Source organism: Sander lucioperca, chromosome 6, assembly GCF_008315115.2.
Source record: "Sander lucioperca isolate FBNREF2018 chromosome 6, SLUC_FBN_1.2, whole genome shotgun sequence".
Lineage (NCBI taxonomy): Eukaryota > Metazoa > Chordata > Actinopteri > Perciformes > Percidae > Sander > Sander lucioperca.
The window spans coordinates 14,809,997-14,831,011 of record NC_050178.1 but is presented as its reverse complement, the minus strand read 5'-3'; the positions used below and the strand labels follow the sequence as shown (position 1 = coordinate 14,831,011).

Genomic DNA, 21,015 nt, shown 5'->3' with positions numbered 1-21,015 from the left:
CTGTCTCAAGATGCCAGACTGATCTGCGAGTGGAAAACTGGAGCTCGCAAGGTCAGGACGGTCTCACGAGGTTAGTAGTGAGGTGACTCTGTTGTGGATCCATTGTATTGACTTGTTGGTTTGGCTGGTAGACTGATGATGCGTCTGAATGTAAAAGTCCAGGTGATCAAATATGTTTGAGGTGCAGATGAGGTTGGAAGTGCTGAGGCAGACAATGGAGCAACACCCAAATCTTGGTCTGACAGTGTACTGAACGTGAAGACATCCACGGCGTCCACCTCCTTGCTTGGTTGGACAGTGGTATCTGTGGTAGTGAACAAATAAATCAAGTTAGTCATTATAGTAGAAAAAAAATGCATACCTCCAAAGTTGACCTAAAGGTTAAACCAACTCACCTGATAAGGACAGTTCTTAAGGCTTCTTTGAATAATCCTCTCGTGTTCATCTGTGCTTGGCTGATTCAGGAATGACTCCAAGTCCCGTTTTAAGGACATGACTGGAAGCATACAGTAGTGGGCCATTTCTTTCTGTTTGCTAACTGCATTGGAGTGTACTGTAGAGATAATCAGTTTGGCCAGTCGCTGGAAAACAGCCTGTTTTGCCCCACCATACAATAATACAGAATTTATGTAATATGATAGGGCTGATAAACAGGGTTCTCTTCCTCTCAAAGCCACTGAGGCTGCAGCACAAATGTGAGGGAGAGAGTCTTTTGTGATTTTTGAAATAATGCTGAACAGGAAAGGGGACAGCTGCTTCAGGTCATCATGTAACTCTTGAAATGAAAATGATTGCAGGTCTAGAGCACTTGACCTCCACAGCATAAAATGGTTCTGTTGGTTACACAGGGTCACACAGTCAGCCTCCACTATGTCCAACACACTGGCTAGTAAATGGACCATTACCTCTCTATTTCTTGAAATGAGATTGGCAGGTCAAGTAAAATTCCTTTTTGCCAAATTCTCAACAATCCCAGCAATGTCAGATTGGTATGTCAGTGTCTTTTTCATGAGGTCATAGTTGATCACAACAAATAGTTTTAATAGTAATTGTTGAAATAACAACAAAAGGGGAGTCTTGCATGAAAATTTAATTCGAAAATTTTACATTCACATGATAAATCTACCTAGAGAAAGGAGTAGGTCTATGGTATGCTGAATGGGGGGAGGGTCTACAACAGTTAGCTTTACAGCCTCTAGCTCTCTTCCTATCTGACTTGCTCTAACACCAAACTAATAAACAAGCCAATACAGATCTGCAACATCGGACGTTGCAAACGTAAATAAGACATTAGAACTGCATGTGTCTCACGGCTAGCATGGCTCCAAGAGTCTGGTAGGACCAGGCTATCTCATGGTGACAAGACAGAAACGGATTGGTCTCGCAACATTCATTTGGCCAAAGTAACGCTAGCTTTGACTGAGGGGGTAGGTCGGAGACTCCTGATGTAGTTAGGCCACGTTTTCAACTAGGCTAGCAGCTACTGTTGATACCAATTACTTGGATGCTTATCTGAGGAAATACAACGAAAGACAAAACCGCATGACTTACAGATAAACAACATCTTGTTTAGTTTCCCTACCTCGGTCACACTGCTTCTCAATGGTATTTCAGTGGATTTCCTGGACTTTTTTTACGGCCCTTGGAGTTTTTGAAAGTGTGTGGTCTCTGTCTCTCTTGTCAGTGGAACTGGCATCTCCCCCCTGGCATTTCTCCATCGTCTCCTCGTTCTTCCACTTCTGAAAAATTTCCGTATCGCACAGTAGCCTGGTAATCACTAAGCAGCATTTGCGGCAGATCCAAAACGACCGAAGCAGCGTACTGTGAATGATTAGACCCACCTTCAACAGTTGACATTATCACTGTCCTTAGTGTCAAATATAAATTTAGAATTTACAATTGTTCCGTTAATTCTTAAATTCGATGAACATAACCTGCAGTTGTCATTGACAGACATCTTCACACACTCCTCTGTTAATTGAAATGGGGGATGGTTGTTGTTTACAGCCTGAGCGGCTGCGTGGTTTCTGGCTGGTTCCAGCGCATGACATACATCATGACCAAAAGTTAGCGATTGTTATGGCAGATCCAGAGTGGCTCTGGGCAGATCCAATAGTTTTAAACTTCAACAGAGTACCCGCCTTCAAGGAAGTTAACACTTGTCAATGGAGAGTGGCCAGACTCTCTGTACAAATTAAATGTAGACCAGGCTAGCAAAGTTCAGCTGTTAGAGCAAACATCAGAATGGAGGAGAAATGCCATGTACATGACTCTAAACATTGATAGCCCATTTATACCTGGCATTAACATGTGGTTAAGGGGTAAGTGTGGTAGGATTTCTGTAACTTTCCAAAAGTGACAATCCAACATCCATGTCCACTTTAAGAACACCAAGGTGATAAAAAAAAGGTTGGAACTTTTTATGTAGTCTCGCTCTGCATGACCCTCCACCAAAACGCGCTGGAGGAGAGTCTGGCTATTCCACATAGCATTCAGGATGGGAGGAAAACATGCTCTGGTTTAATGGCATTCCTTTAAACTAATCACAATCATCTTTGGTGGTGCAAAGCACCGGAGAAAAGCTGCAGTGCCGCCGCAAAATAGGCTCGGAGAGAACTTGTTTTGGTGGAACATGTGTACGTTCAAAAGTTGTTTTAGCCGTGCAACAAAAAACTCAGATTGGACAGTCTAGCTTAGGGTGACCAGACGTCCCCGGTTTCCGGGGACAGTCCCCGGTTTCGGTGACCTGTCCCTGGCTGGAGCTGTCCCCGGAAATGTCCCCGGTTTTCACTGTGACTGACAGACCCAAAATTGGAATGAAAGAAAGAAAACATGACCAAACGTATAGTCGCGCTGACTCGCGCACCCTACATGCGCAAGCTCAAGCCAGAGCAAGCGCTGCTCAGAGCTCAGACATGTTCTAGAATGTCCATATTTTACAATGCTAAAATAACTGTTTATTTACATGGAGTCTGGTGGGTGTAGCGAACGCAATTTCGCAGACTTTTTATCTTTAAAAAAGGGATCTTACTCTAACAGAAAGATCGAGCTCCTTTCCATAATGTTGTCAGACACTTACACTTATTACTTATTACAATATTAATCTGAGCCTGTCGGCGGCAAAACGAGCACTTTTATGAACGTAAATACAAGCTGGACAATTGACGTCCTATTAACTTACATTGTAGCTTGTTTCACCGTTGCCAACTGCAGCAATCTCATTTAATACTGGACCAATGTCAAAGGAAAATATTTCCTCAATAGTTTTAATTGTATCCGATACTCAATGAGCTGTTGCAGAAACAAGCCCAGCGTGAAGCAATAAAGCAAAAGCTGTCAGATAAATGTAGTGCAGTAAACATTACAACATTTCCCTCTAAGGTGTAGTGGAGTACAAGTATGAAGTAGCAGCAGGGGCGATTCTAGGATCAGACCTTTAGGGGGGCTCAGTCCCTAATGAGAATGTGACACGGATATAGCGCATGCAAAAGTGTTAATCTGCGCCATGAAATTACCAACTTCTTCACAACCGCACTCCTGGTCTCCCTCTGATAGAGACTCAGCCAAAGGCGTGAGTCTGGCACAACCACCTCAACCAGAATCTAAGCTTTCCAATGATATTAGCGCCAATTGCTGTGACAAATGGTTTGCGAGAAAATTAATGTTATCATATTTGCATTCTGCATAAATCTCTGCACACCCATTACTCTCTGTGAAATATCTCACAAACTTTTCACTCAACACATGCGTCGGTACAACAAGTAGTTCCCAGGTAATCCGGTTTTGAAATTGCAAAAATTAGAAAGTAAGTAGAAAATTTCTACATGGTCTCCAACTTCGGGCCGAAATTATAATGTATTCTCATGTAAACTATTTATGTCAGCACAGACATTTTTGTAAATTGCTTAGCCAGTGTATCCCACCATAATGGTTATTATATTGCCAGATTCCAGACAATCCCACTTACTTATATCTATCTATCTATCTATCTATCTATCTATCTATCTATCTATATATATATATATATATATATATATATATATATATATATATATATATATATATATATATATATATATATATCCCACTTACAATATGAATATATATATTTATACTGGTATGCTTCCTAGTGACATTAATGCAAAAATATGAAGAAAAAACTATTCCACCTGTGTGTGCATGGTTAAAATTCTGAAGTGCAAAATCGTTCAGGCTACAGGACAAATACAGTATTTCCATCCATAGATAACAATAATCAAGTCTAACCTCTGAATTTCTTTTCAAAGTGCACCAGATTGATGCATTTAAACCTTAAAATAGACAGGGGAGCATGCCCATGGACCCCCTTAGGGGGGGCTTGTGCCCCAGTGCAGCTCTAGGTCTAGTGACGCCCCTGGGGCAGTGTCCCCGTTTTAAGTTTTACAAAGATAAAACATTACCTTTTTTGGAGGTATTTACGCTTCTGAGCTGAAAATGTCCCCGGATTTTGTCTCAGAAATCTGGTCACCTTAGTCTAGCTAGCTGTCTGGATTTACCCTGCAGAGATCTGAGGAGCAGTTAACCATAGTCCTTATAAATCCTCCAGAGTTTAAACATAAAGGAAGCCCAAGAGTACACTGTTATCCCCATATTAAACAAAAATATTTTGTCTTGCCCCTCTCTATACCTTAAGGCTTTTCACCCTGCGTTTTAGTGTGTCTCAGAACACTTTTGCCTTCTGACATGGTTAGACGACACATCGTACACACGTTAATATGCAGCTGATAAGTCTGTAGTAACTGTTTGAGGCTGTCACGTCAACATAGACCAGAATTTCTCAGGATTTCAGCACATTGTGAGGCAAGGCAGCTTTATTTATATAGCACATTTCAGCACCAAGGCAATTCAAAGTGCTTTTCATAAAACATTAACAAGTAAAAAACTATTTAAAGAAGTGTTGGTAAGGTTGAGAAAGTAGCATCTCCTCAGGGCTTTGTCTAACCCCAAACTTTGTCCAGGGCTCCAGTGTTAGCAGTGATTATCTTTAAGAGAGAATACAGAAAGACACCCACAATGAACAACAGCACGTTACCATTTCTCTGGCGCAAATATTTAGATAACTCAAAGTGAACAGTAATTGTAATCCATGTTCACTTCTGCATCAATCATCATTTTCAAGTAGCATTACTCTCCGGTCAGAGAGAGACTGTGAAACAATAGTTGACACAGCCGGTAGAGATGGTCTCATCGATCCATGTTTCCACTATGTCAACGTTCAATTATCCTTATCATAATAACAAAAAGAAAAACCCAGAGCCTGCATCAGCACATTTGTAAAAACTAATATGTAAATGACACATGTTCAGAATTATTATTACTATAATTCAGCTTTAACACCAGCCATCAAACTTTAGAAACCAACAATCATAATAAAGTGTCACACATACAGTAGATACATAATAGTTATGTGGTAGTGTTGTAAAAGTTGTCAGATGGATAGACTTGACACTTATATTAAAATTTCCACAACTGATTTTCTTAACACTTTGTTCATTAGATAATGATAAGTGTGCTAATAACTACATCCCTCTCCATTGTATGAGGCCTTTCCGGGGTGTTATGCAAAGTATGGACCACCTGTACATCCTTCAAAATACCAGGACAACACCCCATTTGTTGGCAAATGATCCAATATGCTATTATATTATATGATACGATATACAGCTTTAAAAAGGCAGGGTTGGTAGGGGCTCCGACCCACACATGTACATGAGCACCGCTCTGTCGCTGCTTTAGAGCAGGGCACATAAGTTATTTATTGCTGTCGGGTTTAAAGACCATTTCAAATAATTGAATGGATGTTGGAAATAGTTAACAACCCTGCTTTTAAATAGAACTTACACAGGTAGACAAATTGACAAAGGTGCCTAGATCATTTTGGTCCAGGCTTTGGCCAGAGTCTAAGACTTCTTCAGCATCCTAAAGAGACCCAAACAACAATGTATTGGTTATTTGATCATCTGGATGTTTACACCTACAATATACTGCTGAAATGTTACTTCTCGCAGATTTGTAAGGTGGTAAAAAAATTTTCTTACATGAAATCCACCTGAAACGACCTGCTCTCCTAGACTCTCCTTTAAAAAGTAGGGAGTAAATGTTACTATAACATAGTTCAGTTATAGGCATCAGTGTTCCAGTGCATCAGTAGGAATCATAAAGTCCAGATAAACAGGTCGACCCAATACAGTGATACATGTTTAGCTCAAGGTATGGTCAATGTACAGTACCTTGGCGTGTATATATAAAGCTGATTGATTAAGCTTCCTGCTGGCTTTCAGCACAGATGGTGACAGTGGAGAAACCTGAAGTCTTCTGATATTTCTGTGACAATCTAGCCTTGCCAAGTCAAAATCAGTGCTGCCCACTCTCGGAAACGCATTCCTGAGGACAGCATAGAACTCCTCCGTAAATAAGGACACTGGCACCTTTACTTTTCTCAAAGCTTCTGCTACAATGCAAATTGCAAGAAAATCACTACAAACAAGTTATTTGTGCAACAATTGTCTGTGCTACATTCTCTTACAGGAACATTTAATGTAGCCTATGGATAATTAAACATATGTAACATAGCTTTTTGTGGGTGGAATGATTCCATATCAGGATTGAGGAGACCAACTCTCAAAGTGGCAAGTCTTGTTTGCGCCCTCCTCCTTGGTCCTCTATTGGAGGCAGCAATTTGAAAAAGTGACAGAAAACGTGCAGAATTACATTACATGTCATTTTAGCTGACGCTTTTATCCAAAGCAAGAAGCGAGAATGGAAACATAGTTTCAATAATGTTTAATGTTTCACGCCATAAGCCTGTTTTGATGTGTTTTATGTAAAATTGGCCCAAAATGTTTACACCACATATGGTATGATGCTAATGTTGTCAAGTAGTTTGATTTCAGGGGATTTATATGATGCAAGATGGAAACAGTAAATCTATTATTTTATATAGAACTTTATGGCTACAATACCTCAAAAAGCTCACATCACAGATGCTACATACCAACTTGTCCCTTAAATAATAAGAATAAAATGTTTCACATGACACCGACAAAATTAATGTTTCTGTCTGAGGAACAAACTCTTGCGAGATCTGGCAACAGATAAGCTAACGTCGTCAACTAACGTTCGTGAATGCCCCATAAATTATACAAATTTAACTTTTTATCTGTCCACACAACACTCACTACACTTTCAAATGAGGCCCATGCCCATTTAGGAGCCAGGTGTACCGTTTCATACTATCTTTAGTTAAGGTGACCAGATTTCTGAGATGCGTATTTTTTGAAAGGTAAGTGCTGTAGTACAACCAGCAGGGGGGCTTCTATGTGTGGAGTAGTTTTGGAGACATGACTCTGTAATTTTGACATATTACATTTTTTTGGCAAAAAATATTCCCCAAAATTAGGCATATGCCTATTTTTGAAAAGTAAGTGCTGTAGTACAACTAGCAGGAGACAAGTTATAATTGAGGTACGTTTAAAGACACTACCTTATTTAATCATTAAATTAATAAATATTTTTGTTGTATCTCTTTTCAGTGTTGTAGTTTGTAGACCGTCCCTAAGCACCCGTCTTACTACTGTCTCACCGCCGGCTGCTCGTAGAGACCAATGTTATTTCTCCAGGTTGGAGGACGGCTCGTGTTGATGAAAATGAGTTTGTAGCTCGTTGTTTATCTTACTACGGTAGGAAAGATGCGTCTTTGTGATTTAATAACATTTCACTGCAGAGTAATTGATCCCGGAAGTTCGAATCTGTGAATATCTTTCTAACTTTACCGAAGTTGAGCCCTGAGCAGCGCTTGCTCTGGCTGTCTTGAGCCTGCGCGTGTAGGTGCGCGACTATACATTTGGGGACGTCTGGTCACCCTATCTTTAGTTTATTATAGCAACTCTTAGAGTTGGGCCTATCACCAAGGGTCCAAGGCGGGATGTACTGCCAAACTGTAATTTCACTGCCATCAATAAATATTTAAAACTGATTCATTTCTAAAACACTTAATGGCTGAAATGTTTCTATCCAACATGTCATTTCCAAGCATGGCATTTTTGCTAAGTTAGCTTGCTAAATATGCTAATGTTAGCGAACACTACAGCACGCACCCTTCCAACATGGATGTATTAACATTATAAGACTTGAACCTGTCTCCCCAAAGAAATGTACATACAAATTCACTGAGACAACATAACAGAATATTTTCATAACACTACTTAAACATGACTTACTTAAGTTACTCCATCAATGGCTTATTATGGTTTATTTAAAGTCAGTCATCTCAGTAACAAGTCTCTTTTCCATGGACAGCATGGCCAGTGCATTCAGCCTCTCCTGGGTCATGGTGTTTCTGAGAAAGGTTTTTATTCTTTTCAAGGTTGAGAAGCACTTCTGGTCATGGGTGTGGTAATGACAACAAGGTGGCACAGACAAGGTGGTCTGTGAAGGAAAAACACTCCCTAGTGTGTCCCAGGATGGTGTCACAGACCTATAGAGATAATTAAAAATATATATATATTTTTGGTGGGTAGTTTATGACTTCATATTTCATTTGATCATTTATTTTAATATTGCCAATTTTTTTTTTTTCAGGATGCTGTTGTATACTATTAAAATTATGATTTTTGTAAGGATTTATGCCAAACAAAAAATGTTTTCTTGAGTCTGTACAATATGATATGTGGGCAGGACATCTCTGCAGCACAACAATAATGTAAAATGGTATTTTGACTGATTTCTATAACAAACCTGCAATCCTTTCACGAGAACCACTGCTGTGCTCACTAATGGAATGGAGAGAGTTTCTGCAATGGACAAAGATAATTTATTATAATATTGGCAAAAGACAAAGAAAGTTAATAATGAGAGAAAGCAAATAATGATCATCTTACAGGAATACAGTTACCTGATTTTTTTGTATTTCCTGTTGGAACTGTTGGATGCTCCCTTTGATATATACCGAATCAATGTTTTGCTTCTGGAGCTTGGCATAGAGGAAGTCTACATGTTGCATGATGTGGTGATAAAGTTCCAGAAAGAACTTAAAATCCTGATCCTCCAGTAGCATGGCCAGGGCTCCTGCTTCTCTGACAGTATTGGGGTCAAAGTTACCTGAGTCTATGCTCTCGAAACAGCGAATGAGATCCTCTCTGTGCTCAAAAACAGTATTGATAGTGCAGTAGCAATGGACTCAGCTGTAGCTCACTGCAGAGGGATGAACTCATAAAATCTTTCCTGCACGTTGTTTTTGTCGGCTCCACAAAATGTCACAGTCTATTATCCTGGACAGTATGTGTCAATTTTTTTAGGGATGTCCAGATCCGATCACGTGATCGGAAATCAGGCCCGATCACGTGGTTTCAGACTTGATCGGAATCGGACGTTACCTCCCGATCAGGACTCGGATATATATGTATATACTCATTTTTTTTGAACACATCTATAGTTATGCGGTGGCACAGAGTTAGACCATTTTGACTCCACACAGAAACAGCAACACGTGCGGCATGACATCACTTTGTTGCAGAGACACTATTGGTTAAATGCCAGCAAAGTAGAACATGGAAGCAGCTTGAAAGCGAAAGCGCGAGTATGTCTGCGGTCTGGAGGTATTATAAAGTTGATGACAACAACATTGCCATAGCAAACTGTGAGATATGTAACTGAAGTGCTCTGTTTAACAGAGTTGTTGAATGTTAAAATAAGGTGAATTAAATAAAAAATAAGGAACATCCTGCATCTGTTTTTTCGCTTTTCTTTATTCTTTTTTTATATATTATAGAAGTATCGGATCGGGACTCGCTATCGGTAGATACTCAAAATCAAATGACTCGAGGGCAAAAAAACCTGATCGGGACATCCCTAGATTTTTTGTCACCTCTTCGTTGTGCCTTCCAATGCCAATCCTGTAGCCTTCATCTACTTGTTCAGCAATGCTAACTCTGACAAAAAACGTTAGCTTCATGCTATTATCAAGATGTCTGCGACTACTTTCATGACGTTTGCATTTTTCAGAGAGATGTTTTAGGTCGACTCTTACCCCCATTGTTGTCCACAAAACCTCAGTGTCGATACTTTGAAATAAAAGACAGGGAAAGCAAAAAAAGGCATTGCTAACATCACATCCAGTCAGCCAGGCCCCGGGTGTAGCTTCATCCTCGGTCACTGGCCTGCTGCTGATTGATTTGTAAATCGGGTTGGTCCAGTCCGAAATCCTTTAACCTCTTTTTTTCTTCCAGTGAACGCTTTGTGAAAGTTTTTTTTTGTAAATCAATGACTTTTTGAGAATTTGGTTTAACTGCTGCCATTATCTCTACGAAAGTGATCTGTGTCACTGTGTGATTTGTCAGCCTAGCAAGGTTTTGGCGGAGTGATGGTATCGCCTGCACAGTAGTGGCCAAGAGCATAAAGTTGAATGACAGGTGTCAAGAATCAATCAGATTGGATAAAATAACATGTATTCAATTCTGATTTGCCAGGGGAAGTGAGTTGCGCCTGGAGGACAATCTTTAAGAAACGATTTAGAGACCAGCTTCAGGTAACTTGTTTGCTGAAAATTTAAGGACTCAGATAGACATACATTTGTCCGGCATCCCTGCCCATGAAACCGCATGAAACATATTGAAACATAGAAAATAGTTAACCGATTAAAGCCAGTTTTTATTAAATGCTGAGGCTCTTACTACCAGCCGGCACATCGTATGAGTAAACCATTTTATTTTATATCATTTTTGTATACATTTATATTTCTGGAATTTGATGGGGGAGGCGCACTAGCGCCCTCTATTGACAAGCCGCCACTGTGATGTACCCTACATTTCACCCCCATATACCAGATTGCAACATGCAACATATATACAACCTTTTTTCTATTCTAATGAGTGTTGGTATGATTTATGTACGTATTTGTTTCGGTTTGTTTCCATGATGCACACAAATAATGCATAATAGCGCATCTACTGATGCAACGATATTTTCATTGAGTGTCCGAAATCTTGTTTGGTCGTTCCCCATATAGTTCACTATTTAATAAACACTATATAGGGAGTAGTGAGTGAGTGAATGGTTTCCAACACAGCTTATGACAAAAACACGGCTTGACTGAAGTACAACAGGTGCAAGGCAGTTGCAGGCTGCTTAATTGCTTGTTAAGCTGCTGCCAATCACAACGCTGCATCCCCTCCCCACTCATTTGCAGCCTCCTTGAGACTTGCCTGTGGCTGTATGCTTCAGCCCGATCTGTGGCGGCGCATAGGGCAGTATGACAAGTCGAGATTACATTAGTGCTATGAGCAACAGATTCAATGGTATAACTGAACGAATTCAGGACAGGAGCAGCTGAGTTCTTCTGAGAGTCTTGTAGAAATGTAAGTACTTCTAATTAGCTGAACAAAATATATATGTTAAGGACCCCAATGCACAGTGAGATTCACAACAAGGTTAAAGTTTGTGTGATGTTAATTGAGTCTCCTTAATCAGAGAGTCATTGAGAAATTTGCTGGCCAGAAGGAAAGGAGAGAAAAATGTATGTTGAAGTAGTTAACATGCTTTTTGGTAGTGGGTGGGAGGATAAAAAAACTCAGTCACTATCTTCTTATGTTTGTAACTTGAATCATGTATCATATTGTCTTGCTATTCTTAAATACAAAATGCATAGTTGTTTAAATAAAGTAGTGCTGGTTGTTTTTCCCAGTTTCAAAGTACTGCTTTGTATTAAGAATTTACTGAGAAATCGGTGTCAAAAGAGTTGAAGCAGCCAAATATGAGCAGTGGGAGGGAGTCCTGATAGGACACAGCTTAACAATTATATCATGATGTCTGCAACAGTTGGTTGGTTAAAAGCTGAAATATTGTATCCAGCAATGATTCTTTACTAGAGTTAACTTAAAATGTTGATCATTTTCTTAAACCACATAATCTTCCATCATATATTAAGGACTCTACTGATTTAATCAACAAGATATGAGCATTAAAAGAGTTACCTAATGATTTAATTCTGGCCATCTTATATATGGAAAGCCTCATCAATATCTCCCACGACAGAGGTCTTGAGGCTCTGGAGTATTATGTAAAAGACCGCACTGAAGCACTCCTACCCAGTAGTTTATTTTTGTTGCATTGGTCCTTAAACTTAACTACTTCTTCTTATTAGAGATTTCTTCCTACAATGTAAATGTAAATGGACTGTATTTATATAGCGCTTTTCTAGTCTTAACGACTACTCAAAGTGCTTTTACATAGTACAGGAACCATTCACCATTCACACACATTCATACGCTGTGGCCGAGGCTGCCGTACAAGTTGCCACCTGCTCATCAGATAAACTTTCACACTCATTTACACTCCAATGGTGCAGCAATTCGGGGTTCAGAGTCTTGCCCAAGGACATTTCGACATGGTACTGCAGGGCCAGGGATCAAACCACCAACCTTCCAATTGGTAGGCGACTGCTCTATCACCTGAGCCACAGCTGCCCAATGTAAAAGTGGAATATGCTAATTTCTATGTTTTTGTTTTTAACACTAACAGAAACTCCTTCCTTCATAAATTCCTCAAATGGTTTACATGCTATCTAGAGTTATATAAGGGGCAAGTAGGGCTTCTATTGGCATTCCTCACAGTACACCATTCAGTACAACCACAATTCCCAGGAGTTGGATGTGTTGTGTGTGTTGTTATTGCCAATGATTGGAATATGATTGGTTATTTCTGCCTGCCTATCCAATGTTGAGATGTATGCTCCGTTAATGGTCTGTTATGTGTTAGAAGAAGGTTAATAAAGTGATAGATTGCATGAATCTAAGTGTGCGGATATGTCTTTTATCAGTTTGGATTTATTGATGCTTCCAGCACCTTAGCAAAGATTAAGCCAGCTGGAGCAGTGATCATCCTGCTTAATTTCTGTTTCTGAAAATAGAATGACTAAAAAATAAAGAGACCCAAAAGACACCAATGGATTAATTAAAGTGTGCACAATTTAAACTTTTATTTTGTATTTATGTAGTTAATTATGAATAGTATATGGATTCAATGTCTATTGTCAAAGCTTTCAAAATGTAAATTCTTCAAGATGGAGTTATTTTCAACATCTTAAAACAGAGTATAGTTTCTGTTTTACGGATTATCAATAATATGAATGAGTTGACATGCATGCACCTGTACAGGTGCTTATAAGCTATCAAAAACATAAGACTTGATGCATGCATCTAAGGCTAACAATGAATTTCAACACTTTAAATAAAAAGTGATCTATTTCAAACCAAAAGAAATGCAAAAGTGAAGAACAACATCTGCCTGACGTCTCAACCAGTTAGACCCTCCTGCCCTGTGTCAATTACTAGACAGGACGCAAAGAGGCTAACATCTCATCACTCATAACTAGGACTTTGTAGTTCTTTTATAAAAACATAGAAAAAAGCTTCCTGTGGCTATTCTTGACTTATTTTTTTATTTACAGATGTTTGGAATGTGTAATGGCAGCAGCCATTTACAGCAAGTTAACAAACTTGAAGTTAATAGGTTAACTTGAAGTTAACAGATTGATATTCATTTTCTAATATTCAACTGTCTGTGATTTGTTTCCTGTCATGGAGTCTTGAGCAGTTTGCGGTGGAATAACACCAGTCCAACTTTGGTCCCAGACATTTTATTCTGTCAGTAAGCCATTTCAAATCTATCACATTGATAAACCAGCATATAAACTGTCACAAAAGCGAACATACATTTCATTCTGGCTTTTATGAAGTGTAAAATCAGTAACAGTCCAGGTTACTTGTTGGTATGATCATTGTGGAGCACAATGCACCGTTGAAAGCATTCTAACCCTTATTTTCTGCATTACTATTTTCAGGTATTGCAGATATAAACTGTGTGTGATTCTAGAAAAAAACAATGTTTTTTTGTTTGTATCGATATATACAAATATCTATATATATAACTAAGCAGTGGTCAAAACAATCATACTGAAAATAACTTGATGCCTGTTGAATCTTGTTGTAAGGTTATAATGTTACCGTAAGCATTAGCTCGCTGGCATGAGTCACTTGTCAAAGTGACACATCGTAGTGAGATATTGACAGTTACAAAGCAAAAAGAAAAAGTAGCAAGTACTCGATACGTTGAACGAATAGTGAGTACCAAAGTGAGTACTTGCCCATCCCCACTAGAGAGGTGTACGTGTATATCAAAAAGCAAGCAGAGAAATTAAACCAGGCTGACTGGGCTAGTGCCAACCGATCTCCAGCAGGAGTCAGTGTACTACTGAGCAGTAGGGTTGGGCATCGTTTTGATTTGAAGAATTCTGAATCCATTTCTGATTCTTCCTTTCGATTCCGGTTCTTATCGATTCTCGGCTCCGATTCTTTGAGGGGTGCAGTTGAAACCATTTTAAAAAATTTTGATTCAATGGTGATTTACAGTTTTACAGGACTTTCTCAACATAAAATAAAGTCACACTTTAGAACACCACACTTTACTGTGCTCCATGGCTTCAACACAACAAGCGCCTGGAAGTACGGTGGCCGCTACAGAAACCAAAACTTGCGTGTGTTAAATTTGGAACCGATCGGATTCTGAACGATTCCAATAAAGAAACGTTTCCATTGGAATCCTAATTTTGGAAACGATTCCAAGTTGGAGCCGATTCTTGATGCCCAATCCTACCGAGCAGGCCATGACATTCAGTGGAAAGTGCCAATCAAGCCAGTGGAGCCAGCCGCTTTAGTCTGGATGTAGCAGATAGCATGTAGATATAAGGCTGGGCCATGCTGCCCAGTATCTGCTCTTTGTAAGCTTAAAGGTACAGTGAAAACCTTTGGCACATTCACCATGTGTATTAAGAAATAGATTTCATCAAGGCAAGACAAATAAACCCTTGTTGGTTTCCTTTTAATTGGTTTAATGTTTTTTCACAAACTGAGTTTTCTCTCTTGCAGAACTCAAATACAGAAAACCCAAACTGTGTGGCCATTGAGGGAGTACTAGAGGCTTACTTCCAGAGCCTGCGAACTGTTCAGCTGTATGGCCCCACTAACTTTGCTCCTGTCATCAACCAGGTGGCTCGGTGAGAAACACACACACACACACACACACACACACACATGCACTGAAATACACTCACATGCTTGAATACATACTCATACATAATTTCTCTCATACATAAAATCTGCACATTTCCATGAGTTCTGTCACTTATCCTGTAGCATCATGGGAAGCCAGCTGTTTATGTATGCATGTTATGAATACTAACAGAAAGTATGTGAGGTGACATGATGGCAGTGATAAGCTACTCACAAAAACTGTCAATAGTCCCTGTGTTTGTCGAGAAAATAACAGTTTACATGTTATGTGTTTCCAGACATTTTCAGATTTGACACACACACACACACACACACACACACACACAAACACACCACACGCACACACACACACACAAACACACCACACGCACACACACACACACACACACACGCACACACCCAAATACACTCACAAACACATACTTTAATACACACTCATACATAATTTCTCTCATACAATACAATCTGCACATTTCCATGAGTTATGTCACTTATCCTGTAGCATCATGGGATGCCAGCTGTTTATGTATGCATGTTATGAATACTAACAGAAAGTATGTGAGGTGACTTGATGGCAGTGATAAGCTACTCACAAAAACTGTCAATAGTCCCTGTGTTTGTCGAGAACAGTTTACATGTTATGTGTTTCCAGACATTTTCAGATTTCTTTTTAAATGCGTGCTGTGCGGTGGATCTAGTTCATGCCGATGTAAGGAGTGGTCAATGTGGAATATCAAAAGTAACTGGTTAATATTAAAAGTAACTTTAAATTGTTACATTTGGTGTGGTGGTCATAGAAAGGGTGCTTCTTCGTAATTTCAGATCTATCATTCTCAGATTTCAGACTTGTTGTTTGTTGTCTGTACAGTGGCAACATAAAGGGCTAGTAGCCAAAGCAATGCAGATGTGCCCATATGCAAACAGGCTAGGCTAAAAGGAGGTGTTTCAACGTTTGACATTCAGACATTCGTTGAGCTTTATCCGTAATAGAATTGCATCAGATTTGTTGTGCAGTGCAGGATAAAGCTTGACGTGTTTTCCTCATGATCACATGATTGGTACCTTGTGCAAATTGACTGTGGAGCAGAAGTTAGGAAGCGTCTCAAACGTGTATGCAAAATGGCTTGATTAGTTAAGTATCTGTAAATACTTCATTCATCATTTATAAAGCATTGTTCCTACATTATTACACATAAATATGTCAACACAAATATATGTGTTCTTTTATTAATAAGCTCATTTAATACTTTATAAATGATGGATTCACAACTTCTAAAATAAGTATTACATCAATTACAAACCAGTTAACAAGTTATTAATGGTTTACAAGATAATTTTAAAAAGACTTAACAAGTAACTACCTGAATGAATTATGGATTTCAGCATTAATAAGTGTTTATTAACATATATTAACACACTTACTGGCCATTAGTGCATGTCTAAATCATATGTAAATAGATGCATAAATGTACATCTAAATAGTTTGGTAATCAGTAATATACAAGGATAATATCTCATGCATGATTTAATGCAGGAGCAATATGTTAATAAATGCATCAATGAAGGTATTTCAATCATCATGATTTCTGATTTATTAATGATGTTCATGTCTTCTTCAAAAAACTGACCAGTCACAGCAGTGTGCGTATATTGTGATGAATTGTAGTGTTGAAAGCAAAGTTAGTTTAGTTAAACTAAACATGACTTCTTCATAACTTCATCATGTTTGTGGCCCTTCAAATAAAGTGCTGACCTGGTCCATCGTTAACATTGATAAATAAGATTAATAAAATTAAATGTATTAAAAATGTAAGGAGTGCATTGGCCAAATACTAAAATCACAATATTTACACAAAATACAGTATACTGCAGATGCATTTTTAAAGTTGCTTTATTCACAACAACATAAGGCACTTGAACAATAATGTCTGAAAACAATGCTCAGCCAAGTGGTATATATTTATGAATTTTACTTTTACCAACTTCTAAGTGTCTGTTAACTTGAAATTTATTGAAGTCCAAAATTAGGATTTAATTTGCATTTTCAGAAAATATGATGCCTACATATTTAATTGTTATTTAATAATACATTTTATTTATATAGAACTTTTCATGGTACTCAAAGACACTTTACAGTTAAAAACCAGCACATATATCACATTAAAAACGGATAAGCAATAAAACCAACACATAAACCAAGCATATTAGAAGCAATTAAAAACAATAAAACCAGTAACTATCAAGTGAGAAATATAAGACTATTGTATGTGGAAAGCTAATCTGAAGAGGTGTGTTTTGATTAGTGTTTTGAATGTGTCCAGGTCAGTACATTCACGGATGTGTATGGGTAGGGAGTTCCAGAGGGAGGGGGCTGCAATGGTGAAAGCTCTGTCACTCCAGGTATGGTGCGTGGTCCTGAGTGGTGGGGAGAGGAGGTTTGCGTCAGAGGAGCGGAGGTTACGGGGGGGTTGTGGCGGTGGAGCAGGTCTGTGAGGTAGGAAGGAGCCTGGTCATGGAGGGCTTTGTGGGTGAGGAGGAGGACTTTAAACTGGTTGCGTTGGGAAACAGGGAGCCAGTGGAGGTTCTGAAGGACGGGAGTGATGTGATCACGGGAACGGGTGTGGGTGAGGAGACAGGCAGCAGAGTTTTGGATGTATTGGAGTTTATTTAAGGCTTTTGCAGGTGAACCATAGAGGATGCTGTTGCAATAGTCAATTCTGTAAGTGATGAAGGCGTGAATCAAAGTTTCGGCAGCAGAGAAGGTGAGTGATGGACGGAGACAGGCAATGTTTTTGAGATGAAAGAAGGCAGAGAAGATTCCCGAACCACGAGTGTCAGCCATCTTGAATCCTTGCTACTGGCTTCTCAGCAGAAAACTTTAGATAGATAGATTTATTCATCCCGAAGGAAATTTTAGAACAATTATGTGCATTCAAACTACCGCACACATGTACCACTGGGATACATTGGTACAGATCGGAGAATATGCAGGACACTTTATTACAGACATAACACTCAACACCGCTTCGCCCGCCTGCTATCGAGACCAGCGGTGTTGCTCGATGCCTCTGGCCGGTAAAGGGACATCATCAGCGGGGAACGTTGAATGAGTTTGCCGGTGGAAAGCGCTAGCCGGCCACCTGTTTCATCAATCCTGCTTGCAAGTGTCCGCTCATTAGACAAGAAACTGGACTACATCCAACTTCAACGAAACTCCCAACGCGAGTTCAGAGACTGCTGTGTTTTTGTTGTTGTGGGAACATTACTATATCGGACTATCCAGCTATCAGGCCGGCTGTTCTGTCACCGGGTAAGACTAGCTAGTGGAGGTGGGCTGTGTTAACACGGACTGCCTGGTGCAGAAATGGGGTACTTTTGTATCCAACTAACTGCTAACTGCTGGTGGAGTTTGTGACTGTTAAATGCCGACCATTCTCCATTCCACACAAATTTACGGCTGTGTTTATACTCGGTATTTACAGCCCACCAAGCGCTAATGCTAGTAGCTATGTGTTAGCTGAACTTTATGGAGCCTATAATGTGTGTACACTAAATGTAGCCTGTTTCGTATGTTGTTTTCATATGTCGTTTTTATATATTTTAAATGTGTAACACCACTTGAGCCACAATGAAATGTTTTGTGAAAATGGTTGAAATGACAATAAAACACACTTGAGTTGAGTTGACCGTCTCACTGTTGTGTCTGTCTGTAAACGGTAGGCGTGGCTTGGGACTACTCCCAAGCCACGCCTACCGTTTACAGACAGACACAACAGTGAGACGGGATACTGCTTTAGTGTCTACACACTAAAGCAGTGAAGCAAGTGCATTCTGGGATTTGTTGTCTCTCATCCACATGAGCCAAAAACACATTTTCTGGCTTTTCTCGGCCTAGAAGCCACCAATTTCTAAAAAAAATTCACATTTCTACTACATAAGTGACCCAATTTAAAATTCATCTTTCCAACGGTGAAATATCCCTTTAAGGATGTGTGTGGATGGAGACAGGGTGGAGTTGTTGACAGTGAGCCTGAAGTTATGATTGTTCTTTGTGAGGGATTTCGGACTGATGAGCATCAAGTCGGGTTTATTGTATTTGAGTTGGAGGAAGTTGGTTTGCATCCAGGTTTGAATATCGGTGAGGCAGTTGGTCAGAGTGGAGGATATAGCTGTGGTGATGGATTTGGTAGAGATGTAGATCTGGACATCATCGGCGTAGCAGTGGAAGTGAAGACCATGTTTGCGTATGATATTTCCGAGTGGCAGGATGTAAAGGATGAAAAGGAGAGGACCAAGCACCGAACCTTGGGGGACGCCTTGTGACAGAGGAGCAATGGAGGAGGTGCAGTTGTTGATGTGTATGAACTGTTGTCTGTTGGTGAGATAGGAACGGAGCCAGGAGAGTGTGATGCCACTGATGTTGCAGTAGGTTTCCAGTCGGGACAGGAGGATGGAGTGGTTGATGGTGTCGAAGGCTGCAGTGAGGTCAAGCATGATAAGAATGGTGAGGTGGCCAGAAGTCAAAATTCTTTCAAAGGTTCTTGCACTCCGTCTTCAACAGAGGATGCCCTCCATTATCTCGCTAGATCAGACAGGGTTCATGCCTGGCTGACAGTCTTCCCACAACACTAGACACCTACTTAACATCATCCACTCGTCTAGTAATGATACCTTGGAAATCATGGTGTCCCTCGACGCCGAAAAGGCCTTCGACAGGGTCGAGTGGGGGTACCTATACGAGGCAATGGACAGGTTTGGCCTGGGTGACGATTTTATCCTCTCGGTCAAGGTTGTTATATTCATCCCTGATGGCCTCAGTTCAAACTAACGACACGTTGTCACCCCTTCTCTCACTCAGAAGAGGTACCAGGCCACTCCTGTTCGCCATCGCGATAGAACCTCTGGCCGTTTGGCCAGAGAAAGGTTTCAAAGGCATCACATGGTGTGGCACAACTCATAAAGTCTCAGAGTATGCGGATGCTCCCTGTGATTTTAAACATTCTGGAACGGTTCGGTGCATATTCCGGCTACAAGCTCGCCTATCAGAAAAGCGTCATTTAAGTAGGTAGAGGATGGATTTCGCTACTTGGGTTTTTTATTACGACGGTCGTATCTGACGTGTTCTGCAAAAACAAGCCATATTCGGTATTTCCTCTGATGCTGACCTCCCTGTTGCATTAAGGCGGGCCCTGACGTTTACATCTCTGCTAGCCCGGAGACTGATCTTGCTCAACTGGAGGCTCTCCCGCCCCCCTACACACGACCATTGGATTAAAGAGGTGCTCGACAATTTGAAGCTTGAGAAGCTTAGATATTCTCTGAAAGGTTCTATCTCAACATTCCTAGAGACATGGAACCCTTCCTAGAACTCGTTGACTCCCTCAGCTTATCTCCTAACTTGGAGGACTGAGCTCCTTCTGGACTGCTCCACTTGACACCAGCTGCCTCCCTCCCCCCCCTCCTCCTTTTTTTCTGTGTTTCATCTCCTCTCTTCCTGTATCGCTTCTTCAGTTTAACAGTTCCAGAAATTCAGTGGCAGGTTTGCAGTTGATGTTGTCGATGTGGAAGTTAAAATCTCCAAGGATGAGGACAGAGGGTGATATAGCACAGAGCTGGGTCAGGAAATGTGAAAAATCTGAGAGAAAGTTGGGGTTTGGCTTGGGTGGGGGGGCAGTAGATAATGGAAGTGACGAGAGGACTGGGAACAGAGAGTTTGAAGGTGTTCAAAAGACAGGGTGGCTGGGATGGAGATGGTGGTTATTTTAATGTCCTTTCTGTGAACAGTGGCAACGCCACCTCCCCTACCTCAGTGCTTGGTCTGTCTGTGTAGGTGAATCCTGTTGGTGTGATCTGCTTGAGTGAGAAGTAGTCCAGGGGTTTGTGCCAGATTTCAGTGATGCAGTGGAAGTCC

At 40.2% G+C, this 21,015-nt stretch overlaps 1 protein-coding gene across 1 annotated transcript in view; it reads left to right on the top strand.

Moving 5' to 3' along the window:
• The window catches only part of LOC116059772 (copine-9-like), a 310,601-nt gene that overhangs the window by 265,773 nt on the left and 23,813 nt on the right, over positions 1-21,015 (top strand). Inside the window, exon 16 of the mRNA XM_031313026.2 lies at positions 14,961-15,088. Within this exon, the coding sequence (XP_031168886.1) occupies positions 14,961-15,088 (128 nt within the window). The remainder of the gene's footprint in view (positions 1-14,960; positions 15,089-21,015) is intronic.